Source organism: Xyrauchen texanus, chromosome 3 (genome assembly GCF_025860055.1).
Source record: "Xyrauchen texanus isolate HMW12.3.18 chromosome 3, RBS_HiC_50CHRs, whole genome shotgun sequence".
NCBI classification, from domain to species: domain Eukaryota; kingdom Metazoa; phylum Chordata; class Actinopteri; order Cypriniformes; family Catostomidae; genus Xyrauchen; species Xyrauchen texanus.
This window is the reverse complement of record NC_068278.1, coordinates 10,833,819-10,858,338: the sequence shown is the minus strand read 5'-3', so window position 1 is coordinate 10,858,338 and position 24,520 is coordinate 10,833,819. Positions and strand designations below refer to the sequence as shown.

The 24,520-nt window shown below is 40.6% G+C and overlaps 1 protein-coding gene across 1 annotated transcript in view; it reads left to right on the top strand.

Annotated features, from left to right (window-relative positions):
• The window catches only part of LOC127625308 (microtubule-associated serine/threonine-protein kinase 4-like), a 171,067-nt gene that overhangs the window by 74,145 nt on the left and 72,402 nt on the right, over nt 1-24,520 (top strand). The window contains exon 4 of the mRNA XM_052100522.1: nt 5,844-5,875. Coding sequence (XP_051956482.1) covers nt 5,844-5,875 — 32 coding nt within the window. The remainder of the gene's footprint in view (nt 1-5,843; nt 5,876-24,520) is intronic.

The following is a 24,520-nucleotide window of genomic DNA, read 5'->3' as shown; positions in this document are numbered from 1 at the left end:
TCACCATGACCTTGTATTGCTTATTTCAGTTTGAATTTATTCAGAGTTACAAGACTGACTGATCCAAATCTGCATGCCAAAGCAGTAAAATTATGGTCATAGCTTCAGAGGATCTAACAAAAGCGGCTTACAAAACCATGCAGTATTTCACCAGTGCCTTTAAACCAACTTTTGGTTGGGAAATATAGCTTAAATTTTACATTATCAATCAAAGGTTTGGGTGCACTGAACTGAATTAGATTCACATGATCATGTTGACTCATTATTCTTTAAATAGACTGCCAAGAGTTGAGTGGAGATGTTTTAATTCAATTAAATAACTATAATAAATAAAACTATCATTACCCCCCACACTCTCTGCACCTACACAACCTACATAACGAGGTCAAGTGATAACAATGTAGCATACTAATTTTCAAAAATTGTATTGTTAAGTGAAGCGTTCCATTTGACATACTATTAAAAAAAAAAAATAGTGGGCAGTGTTGAGTGTGTACTCTGCAGTATGTACTTGTAGTGAGCAGTATGCTAGTATTCCATTTCATACATAGCCAACTAATACCAGATAACAAAAAGATTCAGATTCAGAATCTATCTCTTGAATTCATAGATTACCGTTGTTGGATAGATTCTGAATCTGGTATTTTTTATCTATTAGATAAAAAAAAAATAGATATCTATTTTTTATCTATTTAACGTTGAAATGTGAAGTAAGATTGTAACAAACATTTTAAAAATGTTTCCTTTTACTACGCTGCCTTGTGTGTTTATGACCCTCTTTAATTTCCACCCCCTGAGATTATAAGTATTCCATTCAAACTTAATGGAAGTAAGTCAAACTTTCTCAACTTTCAAACTCTCGGTAGCTTTAAGAGTGAATAGTAATGCTATATTCATGTTGAGCCTTGGGTGAGTCTACCCATGCAGCGCTGAATTCCCGGTAAACTCTGGTAGAGCTGCAGCATTTCACTGCTGTTCCCCGCTGAGCTCCACAGAATGTTACATTCATTATTTTTGACGAGCATGAGGCTGCAGTATCTCAGGGTGCCGAGGTTCCATGCAGAGAATCTTGAAGTCACAGTTGACATCAGAACTTCAGAGTTAACTGCTGTGGCTGTAACATGTTTGAAATGGGAAAAGGAGGCGGGAACCGGCTGAACAATCAAAGCAATATTTTAATTGGAACTTAAACAAAAAGACACAAAAACATAAACACATGCCTGGCAGCTGCATGTGTCTCTCTCTCAACGCATTCCGCTGCACATATCCTCGGCTGATTAGCCCGATTGGTGGTCGGGCGTGCATAGTCACACCCTGGCCCCGCCCTCCTCTTCTTCACATTCCTCCCTCCTTTGCCTCAGGCCCGGGAACCTCCAGAATGACGTACACCCCCCTCCTTCACGGGCATCGGCACCAATGTAACACGGTTGAAATTGGAAAGGAGGTGGCGGGAACCGGCTGAACAATCAAAGCATTATTTAATAGGAATTTAAACAAAAAGAAGGGCCGGGCCGGGCTGGAACAGGGCATGCCCCCGGACCCCAATCAGCCTGATGGGGGGCACGCGAGGGATAAAGGCGGCTGAGCACGACAATTCGAGAGAGAGAATTACAGGCAGCTGCCCTGTATGTGCTTGTGTCTGTCTTTTTATTTAATTAAATATTATTTATATTGTTAAGCCGGTTCTCACGCCTCCTTGCCCATCTAAACCCCCTTACATTGGTACCGAAACCCGTGAAGGAGGAGGGATGCCCGTTGTAGAGTCCTCAACACTGCCGTCCACCAGGGGACGGAGTAGGCCGACCGCCCCGATGTGGGGAATGGCCACCGTCCACGGGGCGATGAGGGTTGGGACTCCCTGACCGCCTGGAGAGGTGGAGTCGCTGCCAGAGGCGGAGGAGTGTCCCAACATGCTGCCAGAAAAGTGGAGGAGCGTTCTGTCCGCTAAAGGTGCACTCGGTAACTATATGCTTGTGTCATCTAGGTCTTGCAGTGACACCTAGTGGCGTGGATGCATAATCATTCAAAATCAATAGTTTTCAGTAAAAGATGCTATTGTAGAAGTTAACTATTCACAGTCAGCCATGATTAATTGAATCCAAGAGTGAAAGTGTAAAATAACAGGACTGTTAATGAGATTAAGCCAGTAGTATTTGAATGGTCATGTGATTTCAACATGGCATCCCCCATGTAGAATAAAACAGCTTTTATAAAGTTACTGATATGACTAGATTCTCGTGATTTTTATATATATATATATATATATATATATATATATATATATGACTGCATGCACTTTTAAAAAGTATTTTAATATGTCGAAAATAAATTCTTCTTTCTAAAGACTTTTAAAAGAAGTTTATGTGCAGAGAATGTCAAATAAAATTGTACTCTTTGGAACAGATTCCAAAACAAGCAAGAACCCTCCCCCACTCCCATTATTTATACCATGATCAATGGAAACGTGGGGAAATGCTTCACGCTGCAACCCTCCTATGTTCAAGCCAAATCTATGCCCTTGAGTGAGTGGATAAATCGATCAGTAAGACTGTTTGGACTAAGTTTGGATGCACAAGCGATTATCGCAATATGCTGTCACTCAGTGACACTAATAACAGCCACAATGAGCATTCATTATAACATTAAACATAAACTCCAGTGCTGGATTTCTTCTGCATTAGACACTTACCTGACGAAAGCTATTTTAAAAAGTGGTGGGGATGAAATTGGCAAAGGCAAAAAGTGGTAGGGACATGTCCCACCCATAAATTACACCTATGGAGATGTAGAAGGACTTGTGCACCATAAACCATGATTTGCTACTTGCTAGTCAGAAGTAGGTGTTATTAGGGAGATGGATATTCTCATTCTAGAGAGCATTGTACTGGACAGAAATTTGGATACAAGATGAATGCAGCATTTTTGTTTGGTCCATTTTCCTGGAAGAGAGAACGATATATTTAAAATGTCCATGTACTGTATGCTAAAGGTTTATTTTGTCATCTTTATGGAGAACACTAGCACATAGGCGGTCTCAAAGTTAGCAGACATAAAAGTAACAAAACTGCAACTTTGATTTCATGAGGTCTTTGAATGTCTGCCAACAAATGTATGGCAACAAAACAATGTTAGAAGTAAAATGGCACTGTCTTCATCTTGGAAAGTAAAAATGAAAAGCATTTTTGTCAGTAGTGGCCAGGGGCACATTAACACACAGGCTTATACGGGCTGAAGCCCAGGAGCCTACAACTCCCATGGGGCCCAGCAGGAGGGGGAAAATGCAGTGCGAATTCAAAACAGTGTTTTTGGGGTTACCACACGAAGGGGTGTTCCAAATGAAATTGAGCAACTCAAGCCCTCCACAAAGAGCCCTTCCTTAAGGCTGGTAGTGAAGGGTACATGCGATGGTCACTTGGAGGAAAAATGTTTACCATTTATGATTACTTGACCCTGATCACTTTTATAAACATTTATGTACAGATGTATTACTATTATTAAAATAGCAAATAAGTCAAAAAAGGCAATGTTTGAAAAAAACTAAAAAAAACTATTACAAAAAGTATATTTATTTGCAACAACAAATTAAGAGCAATAAATAAGAGATTCCTGTTGTTAGAACAGAAGATTGTGGAAGTGACATGTCTTTCATTACTACCTTCATCAAGAGTGTCCCAAATGGCCATACATGAGACGCAAGTGCCCTACTCCTTTCAGAGTTCCCACTTCAAGGGCTCAGCCCTTCGGAAGGGAGTAGGGCATAAGGATGATCACTTTCGGTTTGGAATTCGCCACGGTTGTGAATATGGTGACATTTATTCAGTTTTACTACCCCATGATAGAAATTATAGCTGCTGATGTCGTCCTAGTACCAAAATAATTGCACACCCCTGCTCATTTGAATATGTAAGACTAATACTGTAAATTAGCAAGCAGATTTTCTTTAATCCTAGCAAACACACAAAAATCCTTGCATTTTGTGAATGCAAAAAAAAAAAAAAAAGCACAGCCAGTAAAGGTGTCGTGTAGTGCTTGTTCAATGCTCCACCTGCATATTTTTTGTCTTTTTATCGTTATTTATTCCTTTTTTTTTTGTTCTTTTTGTCTTATCTTTAATTTTTTTGTCTTTTTATATTTCTTTCCCTTCATTCTTTTTCTTTGTCTTATTTTCTTTCTTTTTATCTTTCTTTCATTCTTTGTCATTCCTTTCTTTTTATTTTATATTTTTTTAATCTTTATTTCTTTCTTTTTTATTCTCTTATCTTTATTTATTTTTTGTCTTTTTATCTTTATTTATTCCTTTTTTTTGTTCTTTTTCTCTTATCTTAAAATTTTTGTCTTTTTATATTTCTTTCCCTTTATTCTTTCTTTCTTTTTGTCTTATTTTATTTCTTTTGATCTTTCTTTCATTCTTTCTGTTGTTCCTTCTTTCTTTTATTTTTTTTTCCTTTTATTTCCTTTTTCTTTTGATCTCTCTTAGTCTTGTTTTATTTTATCTGTCTTTATTTCTTTCATTTGTTCTTGCATTCTTTTTTTCTCATTTTCTTTCTTTCATCCTTTCTTAATATTATTTATTTTCTTTGTTTTCTTTCTTTTTCCTTCCTCCTTTCTTTCTTTCATTCTTTCTTTCTTTCTTTCTTTCAGACTGACATTTTACTGTTATTATTTCTTGGGAATCATATTTTTAATTTAGGTATATTAAAACCTGGGGAATAACATAATTTGCTCAAGTGCATATTTTAGATGCAGTTTTAGATTCAGCACATCTACAGTAGCCTCATTATTACATTCTGATGAGATTACTGGATTAATTGCATTATTTAACCAGTTAAAACAAAGCTGTCTCTTAAGTAGGTTTTTGAATGGGATCCATTGAAATGATCAACTCAAATGCCCTCTGGTGGTGTCATGTTACTATTGCATGTGTTCGTGAATAGAGAGGAATGCTTTGAGTACTGGGTCATCTACGGATGCTGAATTGGGAGTCTTGTAGCCTTTATAATATGAATATTATTATTATTATTTTTTATTTTTTATTTTGTCCACCAGCATAACAGATCTGTTAACAATCAAAGTCAGGTTAGGAATATAGATGCATTTTTTATGAGGACATAATTTGGTAGGGCTTTTATAAGGTAACTGACATGACTGGATTCTCCATTTCATATGAGTGCTCATGATTTTATATGTTAAAAATTGAAATTCATTTCTTTAGGTGTTCTTCTTAAAGTCCCCCCTCCGAATAATGTTTCTTTTTTTGGAGGATTTAACATGTAATATACATGGAATCTATGTAGATCGACATTAACTTAAACCTAATTTAATAACGTTTTGATCTGATACTGTATATCAGGACATATAATCAGTGTTCCCCATACAGTCAGAGATGAGGGTTAAATGAATGACAGAGGTTAAATATACATGCTGACTTTGGGACTAAATGCCTTCATCTGGAGACCTGGTAAAATGGGTCACCTGGTGTTACCATGGAAATCTGGGTCACCTGTTGCCATGCAATGACAGTAAATTACTAGACAAATTGATATGTGCCCATGTGTTATGTTGTCTAATCGTGGCTGATATCCATGCTTCCTCCTGTTGTTTTTCAATGCAACATCATGATGACAGACTGGGTCCCTCGTGTCAGTTTTTATAAGCTGAAATGTTTACAGGTGAAGTTTTTAGTTTCTGAGCAGCTAACAGCAGCGAATGTGGTGAAAGAATGATATTTAAAACTAAATAACATTTTGAGAATATAAAAAATACACACTTCACTTTTAAGTCTAGTGTACTCAATGCATGAACCACTATTTAATCTATAGTTTGTTTTTTATGCTTTCTTGCAGAAGGAGCTCAGTCTTCCCAGACGAGGAAGCGTGTAAGTAAACCTGCTTTAATTGTCTAATCAGTCACTTTTAGCACACCATGCAGCCTAGACAATTGTCATTTTAAATGTCATGAATATAATATTAAGCTGTGGGACATGAGTACAGTCATTCAATTGGTTGTATTGTTGTATACAAAACATGAAAAAAGATGGACAAAACTGGCAAATGTTCATTTTTTGTTCATTCGGTTTCAAATGAATTAATGCGTCAACCCTGCCTAAAGTCTACAAGACTATAATTCTAACTCAGAGAAAGTTTTTCTTGCGTGCAAGAAATTCACACAGCCTTTGTTGATCATTTTGGAGTGAATTCTAAAAAGAATAAAACCAATTCATCCTCGTTTGGAAATGTCAGCTAAGCTGCTGTGGGATCTAGATTTTGCTGTTTGTATTCTTGAGACAAAAAAAATGCCGAGTTAGCTCGTTTTTGAAAAAGAACAACAGTTTTATGTAAATAACTTTCCCAATACTCTCCGATTTAAGGTTCTATTTAGGATCTGATGAGTAATCAAATCTAACGCTTCCCTCACGTCCACATAAAAAGATTTTCTGCATTCAAATTTCAGTTTATCTACTTCTATATTTTTCCCAGTGGTTTGGACCTACTCATTTGCATGCAAATAATATGAAATAATGTTTTTTTTGTTTAGAACTCAAAGAAGCCACTGATGTTGCTTTGATATGGCATACCAGCAGACATCATTTAGTTTTGCATTGCTTACCCTGTTGTGCTCAAGGACTTGCACAGGATCTAGACCTGTCACAATTATTTCATAATCGCATGATCACATTGCCATGCAAATAATGGAATTTTAAACGAATGCTAAACATGCTCATTGCTTAAACCTGGTAAAGCAAATAGGCTTTTAAAAATATTTGAACATTTACAATAGTATTTAAATATTTATTATTTAATAATTAATATATAGTTCTACTCTTTGCAAACCTTTTTAACAAAGAAATTATTCATTTTATTAAACAATCGTCTGGCGGGAAGAGTGTTCCAAGACAGCTTTTGGTCCTTAAATGATGTACAACGAGTGCAGAAGGGCAGCTGGAAGACTTTTTGTTGCCCACCTATGGGCTGGTGCCCTATGCAGACTGTGTACTCTGAGTATAGGGAGCGTCGACCCTAATGGGCACCTTAACGTTAGTCCAGCATTTACTGCCTCTGCTTTTACCTAGGCACTTTCATATAGTTCTTAAAGTTCATATAGCTACTGCACTGATTACTCAAGTTTGTTTATAGAAAGCATATTCATATATTGATGAAACCTTCACTTCCTGTAATAATGTTGGCCTAGATTTCTTTGGGAATTGATTAATAAATCAGTGCTGGAATAAACCGTTATGTTCTGAGGGAAGCTTAGCTAAATGAAATAGCCTGTGTTACTGACGGTTCACACATCAGTGCATGGAAACATCTGTCCATTACACCTCAGACATTTGACAGTTTACTCAGCTTGTTTCCATAAGCACAAAGTCAATGTGGGGAGTTTTAGTATCTTCCTGCAAGCATGCACTAATTTGAGGGTTTGGCAAAATTGCACGCTCAAGGCGCTAATGGGTTTGGTCAAGTGCAGTTTGTTTCAGAGGTTCTTCTCCAATTATTGCAGCATCTGCGTCCTATTATATATTCCACTCCCTTAAGCACCAGTGATATAAACAAAGATAGAACATTCATAAGAACTTGGTAGTGTAAATGGACAGTATGCAATGAATTAGATGAAAAGAAATATGGACTTTTGTTCTTTTGTGCATTAACTGCGTCCTTGTTGAATGTCAGGTATAGTATTTCGATTAGAGTGATACGCTCCATTTATACGCATGGAAAATGTGGTTCAGTATATGGATGCTCCATTAAATTGTAGAGAATGTAAGTATTATTAATCATTTTCATCTACTGAAACACAAATCATGGCTAGTATTAACAATGGCTGTGTCAGCACACACTTAACTTTTACCAGCCAGCTTTGATTTTGAATAATTAAATTTATTGAAACATGAAAACATTATACCAAAAATATTTCTTAATTCAAATGACACTTCTAACGAAACTTAAATATAATAAAAATAATGAAATGGTCAAAAAAAACATACCAAATCCATACATTTTACTCTGTCCAACTTCTTCCACCGGCCCCTTTTGCAGTGACTTAAAAATCACTCCGTGACAATAGGTGGAAAAATACCAATACAAATTAGATTATAAATACAATTATAAATATTTAGATAATAATTATTGAAAAATGAAACCCAAATCACTTTTGGGTGATTTTCTTTCTTAAAACGGCTACATCGGTGATTGTCACGGACATACAGTGGTAAGAAATAATATTTGAACCCTTTGGATTTAGATGGTTTTCTGCATTAATTGGTCATAAAATGTGATCTCATCTCACAAGTACAAACAAACACAATGTGCTTAAATTAACAACACACAAACAATTATAATCTTTCATGTCTTTATTGAACACATCCCATTAAACATTCAAAATGATGTTGAAAAAGTATGTGAACCCTTGTTTTAAAAAAATGGTTGATCATCTTTTGGCAGCAATAACCTCAGCCAAGCTTTTCTGGTTGCTGCTGATTAGACCAACATTCAGAAGGAATTCTGGACCATTCTTCCTTACAGAACTATTTCAGCTCAGACATTTTCTTAGGATGTCTGGTGTGAACGGCTCTCTTGAGGTCACTTCACAGCATCTCTATTGAGTTAAGGTCTGGGCTCTGACTGGGCCACTTCAAAAGGTGGATTGTATTTCAGTGTTAGGGTCATTGGGTTCTTTTTAGGGTTCTTTTTTACCTCATTGCGCATTCTGTGGTGTGCCTTTTGAATCGTCTTGGCTGGATGGTCGCTTCTAGGGAGAGTAGCCACAGTACAAAATCGTCTCCATTTATAGACAGTCTGTCTAACGGTGGACAGATGAATATAAGTTTTCGTGATCAATTTTTTAATCCTTTCCAGCTTTATGCAAAGAAAACAATTTTTGATCGTAGGTCTTCCGAGATCTCTTTTTTACAAGGCAAGGTCCATGTCAGCAGATGTTTTTTGTGAATAGCAAACTCAAAATATTTGAGTGCTTTTTATAAGTCAAAGTAGCTCCAACCCACACCTCCAATCTCATTTCATTAATTGGACACCAGGTTAACCAACTATTGACTCTAATTAGCATTTGTTGATATCATTAGCCTCTGGGTTCACATACTTATTCCAACCAACACAGAATGATTGACTGATATGTACAAAAGAACAATACAGTAATTTTTGTGTTATAGTTAAAACAGATTGTGTTTGTTCACTAATGTAATTAATAGATTTTATATGTATACATTTATATATACAAATTTATACATAAATGCAGGTAATTTTTCTTGCCACTGTAATTTGATGTTCGGTGCTTTCAGAGTTTGGAAATTAACTTTATTACCACCTGCTGGTGGAATCTCCAAACATCAAAAACATGACCAACACCCTCCAATTTACATATTTCTAATTAATTGAATGGAACTGTTTGATCAATCTTATACTGCTAATGTGAAATGCCTTACTTGGTGCCTTAAGGTAAACAGAAGGAGGGGCCATATGACATTCATACACACCTTTAAGGTGCTGCAAGCGATTTTAGCCATTATTGAACTTCCACAAGACTGAGCCGTTAAATTATTCAGTCTAGTGCTGTCACTGAGACTGGCGAGATATCTCAGGACACTTATTTCAGTGATATCTTTCAGGAAGTAGGAACATTTTCTGCATATGATTCGATTCCATAAAAAAAAGAAGCTTGCAGCACCTTTAAGTGACATGTGATCAAAAATCACCAAATACTTTGGTGTTTTGTGTGAGGTTTACTACATTTTAATTGGTTCCCGGTGTGCTTATCACTACACCACCATCTCTTGCATTCCCTCTCCAGCTCATGTCTCTCATGTGTGTCTGTAAACACACAGATAGCTTTGCGCAATGTTGAAGAGCTCACAGACTTTCATTGCACACCATGTGACTGCTGCGCCGCACCTGTTCACTGTAAACAGGTCATAACGGGAATGATTGAGTTATTAGGGCCAGTAGACGAATGAAATAAAAGTTATAGGGCTGTATTTCCCTTCCCATTAAATATGGTCTAACTTTAAATGTTTTCTTATAAATCAGGGGACTAAAATTGAGCCCATAGATTTCTCAGTCTCATGGTCATTATGTACTGCTGACAGTTTGATAACTGTGAGTGTTGAAAAAAATGTCCCATGTGTCAAATACTGACTTGTCACTACCGTCTGTAGGAGTTAGTTGATGACATGGTGTCTGCAATTTGTTTAGTTACTACATGGTTTCATAACTGCAAATAATACACCATTATCAACTGAGCTTACGTGTTTATTTTGACTGCGTATTAGATCAGGGATTTGATTTTCTATATTTAGAAAGCATGACAGTTGGCTGTTTGTATGATGAACCTGTGACTGGTGGCAGTTGTGACCTTACAGACGTGTTTGGGTGGTGCAAATCTGCACATTGCCATGTTCATGAAAATACACTGGTTGTGAAATAATGGACTTTTAGTTTGCTAAACGATTGTAACATTGATTCATCCTTTTAAACTAGGCTTTTTTTGTTGTTGATTTAATTAAATTCTGTCATTAAATAGCGTTCATCTGAATCATTTTCCTTTTCTGTGCAAAAAGCGAAAATAGTTATTTAGCAGAATGTCCAAGCTGCTATTTTCCATCTATTGAAACTGAATGGGGACTGGGGCTGTTAAGGTACAAAAAGGACAAAAATGATAATAAATGTACCATAAAATTAGTGCATACGACTCAAGGCTTTTAAAGCAATTTGAAGGCTTTGTGTGAGAAAAAATACAAGCTGTTATTCACAAAATCATTCCTTTGTTCTTAAATATTTCTCTTACAACACACAAGTTCACTTTTGGAATGGTCAGAAATCAAGATTTTCAGTAAATAAAGACTTCTGCCAAACATTGCGGCTAGCAGTTGTAAACATTTGGTAAATATTACATTCAAATTCAGTTGTTTGTCATGAATTTACAGCAGATATGTCAAGCAAACATATGGCAAAAACACCTTTGTTTTCTTTACATGTCCTGATTCAGCCTGTTTTATGCTTTGCACGTTCGTTCATTCTGTCCCATTTCTGCAGAGCTCTTATCCTGTGTTCACTTGTCTTTTTAAACATTTATTTATATGAGAGAAGAATTGAATGCAACCCTTTTGCCTTTGTGCTTTTATCTGAAAAAACACGCTCATCGTAAACTTCACTCTCGAGTCAGTTCAACTCTGATGGTTTGTTGGAGGTATATGATGGATCTTCAAGGTATCAGAACCTGTCAGAACCAAATTTGAAGAAAAATAATATGTCATGGAATTTTATTGGCCTTTTGCATTTGTGATTTATGGCCTGTCCGTTGTGATGGCGGCACGGGGGTTGTGTGATGAATGTGCTGTTACGGTTGTCTGTTTGTTTGTGTGAGCAAGTGAGTCAATGCAGTGATCACATGATCAGCGGTGGGGTGGATGGGGAGGTTATGGATGTTTAGGTATGTTCTGTATGGGCCTGCTGATGTGTTTACTGAATGTTAATGAGATGTGAGTCAGCTGCTTATACAGGTCAATGACTACGAGATGTTGCTTATACAGGTCAATAGAGCGAGATTGGTTTTTTTATATATATTTTTTATGTGCCTTACTGACTGCAAAATGACTGAGCTCATTCAGACAGTTCTTTTTTTTTATTTAGTTTTAACCTTCATTAATGCTTTGTACTATACTGCATCTTTAGATTTCAACTGAATTCAACACTGAGGTGGCAAACAAGAATTATTCTTTGTTTTTAACCAAGTTTTGTCTGTGGTTTTTGTTCAGCATTTTTAGTTTTTATGTTGTTGTTGTTTTTGTTGTATTCAGTTTTTTTTTTTTTCATGCTTTTAAACATAGGGTCGGTTTCAAAACGTAGTACGCTGCCTTGCTGTCTTCTGCCCTACATAGGCAGCTATCTTCTGTGGCAGCATCCCTACTAAAATGATACCTCATAAAAGAGCGATTTGGAACACTACATATCTGTTTTCTGCTCCACGCACCATTCAAATGGTGCTCCTCACGCAAGACTTGACTTGCTGTTTCAGCTGATTTCAATACAGGTAATGTGAGAGGAACAACTAGCAGGGTTGGAGAGTAACGGAAAACATTTAACAGGATTATGTATTTAAAGTACAAAATATAAGTGACTGTATTCCACTACAACTACTATTTAAATAATTGGTAATTAGAGTACAGTTACATTCAAAAAGTACTTTGATTACTGAAGAGATTACTTTACATCTTAAAGGACTAAATATTAAATGAAAAAATGACAATAAAATGCAAAGATGTTACCCCAATCTTCCACCAAGGCACTTACAAGTTCCCGGACAATCTGGGGGGAATGGCCCTAGCCCTCACCCTCCGATCCAACAGGTCCCAGACGTGCTCAATGGGATTGAGATCCAGGCTCTTCACTGGCCATGGCAGAACACTGACATTCCTGTCTTGCAGGAAATCACGCACAGAACAAGCAGTATGGCTGATGTTGTTGCCGGTGATGTCTGGTATGGACCTGCCTTACAAGCCAACAAGCCCTCAGTCCAACCTCTCTCAGCTTATTCAGTTTCGCTTACTTCCCCCTGAAAAACAAACTGGTGGTACTCCATGCTTGAATTGCTAATATGGAAGGAATATTCCGGGGAGATGATTAATTACGCAAAATTTAACACATTCTTTTTTATATAATAGATCACACTGAATCAATGCGTTAAATCGGCAGCCCTAGATTTAAGTTATTTAAAATATGAGTATGTTTTACCCATTTTATTTTCTGAACATAAATGGATCAGTTTAGCCTAATTCTGCCAAACTGCAGTAGGTATTTAACCTTTGTGCTTCAATTTAAAAAAGTTACTCTCTGGTCCTTAAAGGACAAAAATGTTTGCGTCAAAAAACTGCCATAATAATATTATATATTAATAGTATTTTCCTTTTTCAATTAGTACATTTTTTTAACCAACAGCAGTGCTGATCATAACTACTAAATATTCATACATTTTCAGGTTTAAATGGCAGTTTGTTTACATAATGCCACAGTTGTTTTACACACACACACACACACACACACACACACACACACACACACACACACACACACACACACACACACACAAAACACACTTTGACATCCATACCAATGCACCCACACAATCTTAGCTGCATCATATATTCAGTTGGCCTGCAGTGCTCTATAATACAGCAAATAGAAAACAGGAAAAAAGCATGTATTTGCTCCATAGGCTAAACTTGAGGAAAAACTGTGCTACCTCATGGAAAATATAAAAAATAAACGTTGGCATTAACAAAAAATTACTTTTAATAAATTAATAAGACAAAAATGTCCCGAAGTTTGCACAAGAGTTAACAGGGTTCTATACTTGCGACCTAGATTTGTGGCTCCAGCTGCTCCTGTTTGGTCTTTGATGCGATGTGCACTGTCATCTGCAATTGTGCGTTCCCTCAAGCCTGCCAATTGTGATCAACACTTGATACTTTTGCTGAAATATAGCACAGTGGGCTCTGTAACAAGTTTTGACTTTTTTATCCAGATGTTTGGTAAGGTTTTGTTTCGTTAAACTCATTAAACTCACGAGTGCTCTAATTTAAAAAAACTGACAAATGGTTATGAATGCTGGATGTGGCGTCCAGGGTTATGGTAATCTCTGTATTGCACTCAAGCACAGGTTGCAGAATGTACGAAGTACACTTTGAAACTCAATCTCATTTGTTTGCAGTCATGAAAGTGTTTAATGAATAGGTTTTTGTCCCCATAAAACAAAGAACTTGTGGTGTTCTATAGACTTGAAATTCGATTTAGTTAATTATCCTCTTAATTTAGCTTGAACGCTAATTTCAAAGCACTTCAAAGATCAATTTATTTGTATAATGTATTTACATTAGCAAATGCATTTTTACAAAGAATGGTGCCTTACAAACCTTGACAATGGCAAAGAAAAACTCCCTAAAATGTAGAGGAGGAAACCTTGGGAGGAACTACGACTGGGGAAACACTCATTCTCGGTCAGGCACATATTTCAACAAATATATACAAGGCATACATGCATGTATACGTGCAGAAATGTTACTGTAATTTGCACTCGTGCAGGTGGCTGCATATTTTCCTGGACATTGTGTAATATATTATACATTACACATTATTACATAATGTTGATGTACATAAAAGCAGCAAACTGGCTTTATTTTATTTTTTTATTTACTCCCCTAACACTTTGTAAGATTTCATTTTGGATCATGGCTACACATTTTCAACCAATTACAACATATTTACCAGTTCTTTGTGTAAAATGTCTCTCTGTATGCTTGGCATATTGATGTTGCTAGGCAAAAAGAGACATGAGTGCTTTGATGTATTTCCTTGCTTTGAGATTCATTAGCAGGTCTTTAGCAGAACTGGAGTTAAATTGCTTGAAGCTTGAGCTCATTATCGCAGCAGTCTCTATGCAACTTTGTTCCCTGTGAGATTTACTTTTAAAGCCTGTGAAACATTCTAGATTAATCATATTCACAAGGTTCAGCCTAGTTATTGAAAAATTATGTCTCTTTGAAACCTTTTCAGTTGCTGTATCCCTCAAAGCTTTCAAATTTAAACTAGATAACTGCATTTTTGAACAATGGCGGACCAAAATAATCCTAGCAATAGCAACCAGGGGTAGGTAGCGGAGTAGTGTTGGAGATGTTTTTTTTAAACATGGATCTATATGCCTTATAATACCTTATAATGCCTCACGTGGAGCTGTTTTGGAGATAATATGCAATAAACCTATTTTTTTTTTACATATCTGTTGTGTGATGATGAACTATCAGTGTGTATTACTTGTGCCAGTGTTACTGTCACGCATGTAAGGCAATGAAGGCAGACGAAGGTTGAGGATCCATATGCAGCTTACTTTATTGATAACAAAAACACAAAGGAAAACCCTCAGTGGGGAAATAAACATAAATAGAGAACTCGGGCAGGGAATACAGACCAGGCTAACAACATTCACAAACATTCAACGATAGACAAGGACTGAACCAAAAACCGGGGTATAAATACATGAACAAGGGACAAAGGGGCCAATGAACAAACAGAACTCAAAACAAGATAACGAGATGACAAACAGAAGCAAATGGCAAACTAATGAGGACAGGTGAAAACAATGACAGAAAACACGAATGCTAACAAGAAGACTGTGGAGCTACAAAAGGGACAAAAGTGAAAACTATGGAATAACAAAAGGGACAAAAATGGAAAACAAAGGGGCAACGGTAAAACAAGACAAGGTCATACATAACATAGCCCCCCCTCAAAGGATCGGATCCCAGACGATACGAAATAAAAGAAACACAAAGAAAAAAAAAACACCAGGAGCAGACGGGCGGGGGCACGAGAGCAGGCAGGAAGTTCAAGGGGGCACAAAGGGCAGGCAGGAAGTCCAAGGGGGCACAATGGACAGGTAGGAAGTCCAAGGGGGCACAATGGGCAGGTAGGAAGTCCAAGGGGGCACAGAGGGAGATGAGACAGTCCATGGGGGCACAAGGGGCAATTAGGGGGCCAGGGAGGTATCGACCAGGCAGGGACAGGTTTGGATGGCCCGGGGGCTGGCCATAAGGCAAGGGCCGGCTCAGGGGGCCTAGGAGGAGGCCTCAGGACAGAGGCCGGTTTTGGTGGCCTGGGAGATGGCCGTGGGCCAAGGACCGGTTCAGGAGGTCTGGGAGCTGGCCACTGGGCAAGGACAGGTTCAGGAGGCTTGGGACCTGGCCGAAGGGCAAGGACAGGTGCAGGAGGTCTGGGAGCTGACCTCAGGGCAAGGACAGGCTCAGGAGGCCTGGGAGCTGGCCACAGGGCAAGGATAGGTTCAGGAGGCCTGGGAGTTGACCACGGGATGTGAGTAGGTTTGGGGGACCTGGGTGGTGGCCGCCGGATAGGGACCGGCGGAGCCGCGTGAGGCGGAGCCAAGGAGGACTTCGGAGGCGGAGCCGTAGAAGGCTTGGGAGGCGGCGTCGAAGGAGGCGTAGGAGGCAGGGCCGTGGGGGGCTTAGGAGGCGGAGCCGAGGGAGGCCCAGGAGGCAGAGCCGAGGGTGGCTCTTGCGGCGGGGCCGAGGGAGGTGGCGCCTTAGGAGGTTCTTCAGGCGGTGAGCTGGAAGGCTTCGGGGGAGGAGCGGAGGAAGGTTGAGCCGTAGGAGGCTCAAGAGGCAGAGCCGTGGGAGGCAGAGCCGTAGGAAGCTCGGGTGGCGGAGCCGCAGGAGGCTCGGGAGGCGGAGCCGCAGGAGGCTCGGGAGGCGGAGCCGCAGGAGGCTCGGGAGGCGGAGCCGCAGGAGGTGTAGGAGGCTCGGGAGGCGGAGCCATAGGAGGCAGAGCCGTAGGAGGCTCGGGAGGCAGAGCTGTGGGAGGCTCGGGAGGCGGAGCCGTAGGAGGCTGAGCCAAAGGAGGCGGGGCCCTGGAAGGCTCGAGAGGCAGAGCTGTGGGAGGCTTGGGAGGCGGAGCCGTAGGAGGCTGAGCCATAGGAGGCGGGGCCCTGGAAGGCTCGAGAGGCTTGAGGGGCGGAGCCCTGGTAGGCTCGAGAAGCTTGAGGGGCGGAGCCCAGGAAGGCTCGAGAGGCTCGAGAGGCGGAGCACTGGAAGGCTCGAGAGGCTTGAGAGGCGGAGCCCAGGAAGGCTTGAGAGGCGGAGCCCCAGGAGGCTCGGGAGGAGGCGCTCTAGAAAGCTCGGGAGACTTGAGAGAAGGAGCCCTGGAAGACTCGAGAGACTTGAGAGGCGGAGCCCTAGGAGGCTCGGAAGGAGGAGCCCTGGAAGGCTCGAGAGGCTCAAGAGACTTGAGAGGAGGAGCACTGGAAGGCTCGAGAGGCTCGAGAGACTTGAGAGGCAGAGTCCTGGGAGGCTCGGGAGGAGGAGCCCTGGAAGACTCGAGAGACTTGAGAGACGGAGCCCTGGGAGGCTCGGGAGGAGGAGCCCTGGAAGACTCGAGAGACTTGAGAGACGGAGCCCTAGGAGGCTCGGGAGGTGGAGCTCTGGAAAACTCGGGAAGCTCGGAGGACAGAGCTCTAGGAAGCTCGGGAGGCGGAGCTCTGGAAAGCTCGGAAGGCTCGGAAGGCAGAGTACTAGGAAGCTCGGAAGGCGGAGCTCTGGAAAGCTCGGAAGGCAGAGTACTAGGAAGCTCGGAAGGCGGAGCTCTGGAAAGCTCGGAAGGCTCGGAGGACAGAGCTCTAGGAAGCTCGGGAGGAGCTGACTCTTGGACGGGCGCGACCACTGGCGCTGGCCTTTGGACGGTCGTGGCTAGTGGCGCTGGCTCTTGGATGGTCATGGCTACTGGCGCTGGCTCTTGGACGGTCGAGGCTACTGGCGCTGGCTCAGGGACGGTCGAGGCTACTGGCGCTGGCTCAGGGACGGTCGAGGCTACTGGCGCTGGCTCAGGGACGGTCGAGGCTACAGGCGCTGGCTCAGGGACGGTCGAGGCTACAGGCGCTGGCTCACTGACCTCTGAGGCGACAGGTACTGGCTGGGTGACCGTGGTATGCGCTGGCTTGGGTTCGCTGACCGTGGCTGACGAGGACTCAGGCTCGCTCACTGTGACATGCGTGGGCTCTGGCTCGCTCACCGTGACATGCGTGGGCTCGGGCTCGCTCACCGTGACATGCGTGGGCTCTGGCTCGCTCACAGTGACATGCGTGGGCTCAGGCTCGCAGACCAGGGTAGGCGCGAACCGGGAGGCGGAAGCCCGTCTTCTCTCCCTCCTCCGGGCAGACGAAGATGAACGCGCTGGCTCTTGGAAGGCGACTGGCGTGAGGGTGACCTCATTGACAGGTGGGACTGGTATGACAGGAAGAGCCAAGGGCGAGCTGAAGGCCGCCACCGCGGGAGGTGAGGCAGGTTTCTCCTCTGCCACGTAAACCGTGAGTGACGAGCCGCTGACCAGCAGAGCCTCTTCTACCATCTCCTCCAAAGTCCAGCCGCAAATGGCAAACTAATGAGGACAGGTGAAAACAATGACAGAAAACACGAACGCTAACAAGAAGACTGTGGAGCTACAAAAGGGACAAAAGTGAAAACTATGGAATAACAAAAGGGACAAAAATGGAAAACAAAGGGGCAACGGTAAAACAAGACAAGATCATACATAACCGTTACAGTGTCACAATGAGTTTTTGATAGTGATTCCTCATCTGTTCATATCACTTTTCTCTACACTTTATTGTAGATCAGGGTTTCATAACCTCTCTCTCTCTCGCTCTCTCTCTCATGCATGTGAATTGAGGTTGAGATTGTCACAACAAATACCAAGCTCATAAGTCATTCGATTTATAGAACATCTGTAAATCTAACTGCTAATGGACATGCAGGTCAGTCATATTACTTGAAACACAGGGGGGTGCTAAAATGAGACATCATTCACGATAGAGCTGATGTTTTTTGTGTCGATGGATATTGAAGAATGTCTCTAAAGCAGACTATAAAAGTCCCTAAAATTGTCGAAAGTCACAACTGGCTCTTTTACTCACTGATGGGGTCAAAAACTCATTAAATTTAGCGACAGCTAAGTTGGCAACATTGTAAGCAATTGTTATGATGCTTTTAGACATTTTTAGCTTGTTGCTCTGCGGCTGCTGCCTTGTTCTGGGTGGTTGTCAGGGCATTTCTGTTCTGTTGCTCAAGTATTCTGTCCCAAACCACACGTTTGCACTGTTCTACGGTATTTTGTAGTGTTAATAGTGCGAGTAGTATTGTGCGAGTAGTATAGTAACACTGAAAACGCAGATAAATGAAGTGTACTTTAAATACCCAGATGATGCACTTTTTCATCCGTCAAAAAGTGAGAGTGGAATGTTTGACACTTCATGCACTCAGCGCTCGCGGCTTGCTGTACATATCAGAAGGGGTGGAGTTACCTGGCTGTACTGCTGGTTTGACATTTACAATCACCCCAAGCTGTGTGAATACGAACGTTGTTTAAGATGCAAGTGTTGGGAGGCCTGAGTAGCTCAGCAAGTAAAGACGCTGACTACCACACCTGGAGTCGCAAGTTTGAATCCAGGTTGTGCTGAGTGACTCCAGTCAGGCTTCCTATGCAACCAATTGGCCCTGTTGCTAGAGAGGTTGAATCACATTGGGTTAACCTCCTCATGGTCGTTATAATGTGGTTCTCGCTCTCGGTGGGGTTCGTGATGAGTTGTGCGTGGATGCCGCGGAGAATAGCGTGAGCCTCCACGGCTCAACAAGCCACATGATAAGATGCGCGGATTGACCGTCTCAGACGCAGAGGCGGCTGGGATTCGTCCTCCATCACCCAGATTGAGGCGAGTCACTATTAGGGCTGTCAATCGTCTAGAATTTTTGATCGATTTAATTACATGGTATGCTGATTAATTAATTAAAATAATTGCATATATAAATATTTACTATAACAGTAATTCAAAATATAATTATTAAATTATTATAGTTATATTTAAATAATTATAAATAATAATTATATATATAAAAATAATACAGATAATTCAAATGCATTACATTATTAAGACTAAGATTAAAAAATACAATTCAAATAGTGGCTTTAGCAATATATTGTTTATTTGCATATTATTGAACATAAGCCTATTATTGGTCTACATTTCACAGCAATCCATTTTGCAATAGAAGTCAGTCCGAGATTTATTAAAAGGGCTTGTTTAAGGACCCTTCAATGTCTGTACTGCATCAAACTAATGCTTCTGGAGCGTCTCTGTCGCGTTGTGTCATAAACATACTGTTTGTGGGTCGCTGTGCCAAGTTAAACAAAGTTTGAAATGTACAAAAAGACGTCTCGAGATCCCTGACTTTGGATTTGCTCTTCATCAAGCTGTGTTTGTACGCAAGAACATGTTCTCATCTTGTGTCATCTGCTCTCGGTAATGCCTCCTACACACAACACAACTTTCAAAGATGTCAAATCGTGGTACCGTTCATATTACACAACTGTCTGTCTTGTCATGGATGTCGTAGCGTTTTCAAATTACACAACCAATCCGCAACAGGGGTAAACACATTACAAAACCTTTCACTATTGACGAATCCCCGACAACACTGCCTGGACTCTAAATTATGTTTCCCATCAGAGTACATGCAAGAAGTGATGTGAGATACGAAAACAATGCATGATCATATGTTATACATTTCAGAATATGATGTGTATGCTTGTAATTGCCTAAATCATATTTTTTATTGGTTACAATATGAAAAAGTACCTCCTACTGATAAATCTACCTATTTGCTTAATGACTGTCCAAAAGAATTAGCAATTTTTCTTCAACTCTTCTCTTTCTCTTTCCTGTTGTGGTACAGTTCAGATGAAACATAAAAAAGGTACCGGCTGTAGGTCAACGCTGCAGTTGTATTCAGTCAAAACATATTTATTTCACATTGCACGATTTGGAATTGCAGACAGGTCCAGATATTTAACATTCTAGATATCTCACTGACATCGGGAGCGAGCTCTGATTTACCTACGATCTCCACAAAACTGTCGGCGAGCGAAAATCAGGTTAAAATTGTGTAGTGTAAACTCTGTGTGGTTGCTAAAGTGTCCCAAATGGTTTTAGTACATTGCTATGTGGAGCCGTGGGAGATACTAAGCAGTTGGTAAGGTGTTCTGACTGTTTAGCACATTGCTATGTGGATGTAAATGTGTTTGGGTGTTGCTATGTGCTTGCTTAAAAGTTTTTAGCACAATACTGTGCAGTATTGTGTTCTGAGTAGTTGCTATGTGGTTGCTAAAGAGTTTTGAGTGGTTTCAGCAAGGAAGCTTATGATGCATTTGCTAAGATGTTTTTAGTCATTTTTAGCCTGCTGCTATACGGTTGCTAGGGTGTTCACCAGGGCATTTCTGTGTGGTTGCTAAAATGTTCCATTGTGGTTTTTAGCACAATGCTATGCAGTTGCTTGAGTGTTCTGAATGGTTGCTATTTGGTTAGTAGTTCTGAGTGTTTTTAGCAAGTAGCTATAATGATGCATTTGCTAAGTTTTTGTTTTTAGCTATTTTTAGCTTGTTGCATAATGAAATTATGGTTCCTCTAATAAAAGAAAATAATACTTTTGAACCATTTTAGAGCAAATACATAATTATATCGAGATATAGGCCTACTGTATATAAAATATCGTCAATAGGCTAAAATATCGAGATAAGACGTATCACCCAGCGCTAGTTGCAATGCAGTTGGTAAGGTGTTCTAAATGTTTTATAATGTGATGTTATGCGATTGGTACTCACTATGCGATTATTTTGGAGGTGTTTGTAGCACAGTTCTACACAGTTGCCATTGTGGTCTGAGTGGTTGTTATGCATTTATGTGTTGGTGTTGGATTTTTTTCGGGGTGGTTGCTTACTGGCCCAATTCTAAAAATCCCACCCTAAGTCTTATTATATTTTGGCTGTGATCCTTCTTATAATGATGGTCTTTTTAAATGTTTTTACCCATTTTATAATCTGCTAGGCATAAAACGTAAATCCTATTGCTAAAAATATTTATAGCACATCTTTCCCTCAACAATATGATTTGAGATTTCATTCAGTTCCTTTGCACAAATTATTTGGGACAACCTACATGCCAAAGTTTAATACTTAAAGGTTTGATGAAATACCTAACCCATAGTATAAGCAATAGTATTAATGATGCTTTACCAATTTAAAGGATCTTTATTTGTTGTCTATTGTGTCTCTTTAAACATTTGTTCTTTTGAGACATTCATGCAATAGTAATTTTGCATGAATGGTAATGACATTCACCGTTATGCTGCATTTCAATGAAAAAACTAAACAAAAACAACTTGAATGATGGTCTACAGCCCTGCTGCAGACGGCAAGTGCGGCATGTCGACTCTTTTCAGCTGTGCTTTGCTGACGTAAGGCTCCTTCAGCGGTGGAGGAGGGGCATGGAGGTTTGTGTTTAGTGTTCGAGCATGTGCGACAGGGGAGGGGAAAGAGGCTTGTCGCCCTGCCTCCCTGCCCTCCACAGGCAGTTGATGAGCACATCTGACATTGGAAGTTGAACAAGTAGGAGCACAGGGTTCCCCTACCTTCTCCCTTGCAAGCAGCTCTCAACCGGTTCCTCTGCATCAGAGCCTGGCTTTTGGCTCTTTGTCAATGCATGGGGGTGTGGGCAGGCACGCAGCATGAATATATCATGTACACAATAGAGTGAGCGTCTGCACTGCAACCATGAAAGCCCAGCGTGAAAGGCTGAGGATTCCTGGTCTGACTTTGGAGTGAGTATTTTTTGTTCTCTCTCTATTTCCTGGCTGACATGATGGCAGAGTGTTTATCTGCAATGTGTCTGATGCTGTAGCGTTCACAGCTGATGCTGTGATGCTGTAGCACATCTGAGCTGAGCAGCATTACCACAGAATCAGCGTCTGCAGGGTAAATATGGGGTTGCAAGCCCATGCTGGATCCAGCTAATGTTTGTTGGCTTATGTCATATTAAGTTCCCCTTTTGTAGTAGCTTTGCATGTGATCATCTAATAGCTTTAAAAGCACATTCATGTTTATGTAGAGGACATTGATGCTACAGAAGATCAACACAAGATCATCCTCTAGTCACGGTTTGTCAGACTGGAGCCAGAGGCTCTGTCGCAGCTTGGTGACCTGCCTTTCTGTGTGGCTACGCTGACATACATGTAGAATTGACTCTCAGTGTATTTATAGCTTTTTATCTCCATCACTTATTGAAACAAATGGATGAATTACCCCATTGAAGGACCCTTTGTTGTCGACCTGGAAGACGTCAACATGCTGTAGTGTCTTTGATGTAGAAATATAAACAGTTAATCTCTCTGCATGTTTGATTGGCTTTTGATATTTTGCTGAGATGAGACGCCTTTGTTTTTGTTTATAGAGGTCACCGGAGATGCATATTTGCGAGTGTGATCAGGTGTTGCATCACAGCTGCTGTTGCCAAGGATACATATACATGCGTATCTCCTAGACATGTCTGCTCAGCAGTTTCGGCTAGCATGAATCGATTAGTTTGCTCAGTGAGAGTACATTCATTGCACTTGATAAAAGCATCCCTGCTGGAAAACAAAAACTGCACAAAGCAACAAAGGCTAGTTTGCAGTTCTTAGCTGGTTTAAGCTGGTCTAGCTGATATACCAGACTGGCTAAGCTGGTTTTCAGCTGGATTTAGCTGGTCTAAATTGCTTTCCTGGCCTGGCCAAGCTGGTCTTGTTGGTCTCTCAACCTGGCCAAGCAGGTTTTCTTTCTTTTTTTGGATGGTCTGCCAGCTTGTCACCAAGCCCGACCAGCTAAAAAAGATCCCCAAAACCGCTCTTAAACGCTTGAAAATATGCATCGCTGCTGGGGATTTTTATTTTTTTTTCAACCTGGTTTGCTGGTCTATACTGCTTAAGATGGTCTAACTGACCTCTCAGCCTGGCCAAGATGGTTTTCAGCTGGATTTAGCTGGTCTAAGTTGGTTTCCTGGCCTGGCCAAGCTGGTCTAGCTGTTCTCTCAACCTGACCAGTTAAAAAAGATTCCCAAAACCTCTCTAAAATGCTTGATAAATGCATCCCTGCTGGGAAAAACGATTTAAATTTGGCCAAGCTGGTTTGCTGGTCTTAGCTGGTTAAAGCAGGTCTCCCAACTAGGGCTGGGCGATAAAACGATATCAATATTTATCAGAAAAAAAGTAAATTTTTGATATTGATGATAATCTTTTGAATAATTTTCAATGTTTAGCCAGTGGTTCTAAATCTAGAAGATAGGATCAGGTATGTATAGCTAAAAATGCAAGCAGCTCTGCAAAGTTATACCCACAACTAGCTAACTGAATCACAGTCATGAAATCAGCTTGTTAGGAAGTATTAGCAGGCTAGGATCTACATTGGATGATTGGCCAGCTTTACTCCCAGATTAACCAGTTAAAAAATATGCCCAGAATGCCTTTTAAAATTGTTTAAAAACACATTCCTACTGGGAAAATCTGCTTAAGTTTGCCCAAACTGGTTTGCTGGTCATAGCTTGTTTTTATTCTGGACTTGCTGATCTCCCAGCCTGGCCAAGGTGGATTTAAGATGGTTTAAGCTGGACTTGCTGGTCTCTCAGCCTAGCCAAACTGTTTTTCATCTGGTTTAAGATAGTCTATGTTGGTATCCTAGCATGGCCAAGCTGGTGTTCTGCTGGTTTAGATGGTCGTCAGACTGGTCTACCAGACTGAATAGCTGAAAAAGGTGCCAGAAACCCCTCTTAAACTAGCCATCAGACCAGCCAAGACCAGACTGGGAGACATGCTAAGAGCAGCAAAACATCTAAGGGTGGTTTAAGCTTTTTCTTTCTTTCTTACTTTTTCCAGCAGGGATGACCTGGGTTGGAACTTGTGCTTATAGATTGCTGTTTTTTTTTTTTTACATGTTTACATTTGCGATCTTTGTTAGATGTCATAGAAATAAAGGTGTACTAAAATAATTATTCTAACAATAACATCTGAGGATGTTGGCAGCTAGTGTGCAAATCATCAAGTGCATTGTCTGTCTTTGTTCCTCCAAACCTTTCCATGAATTGGTGATGT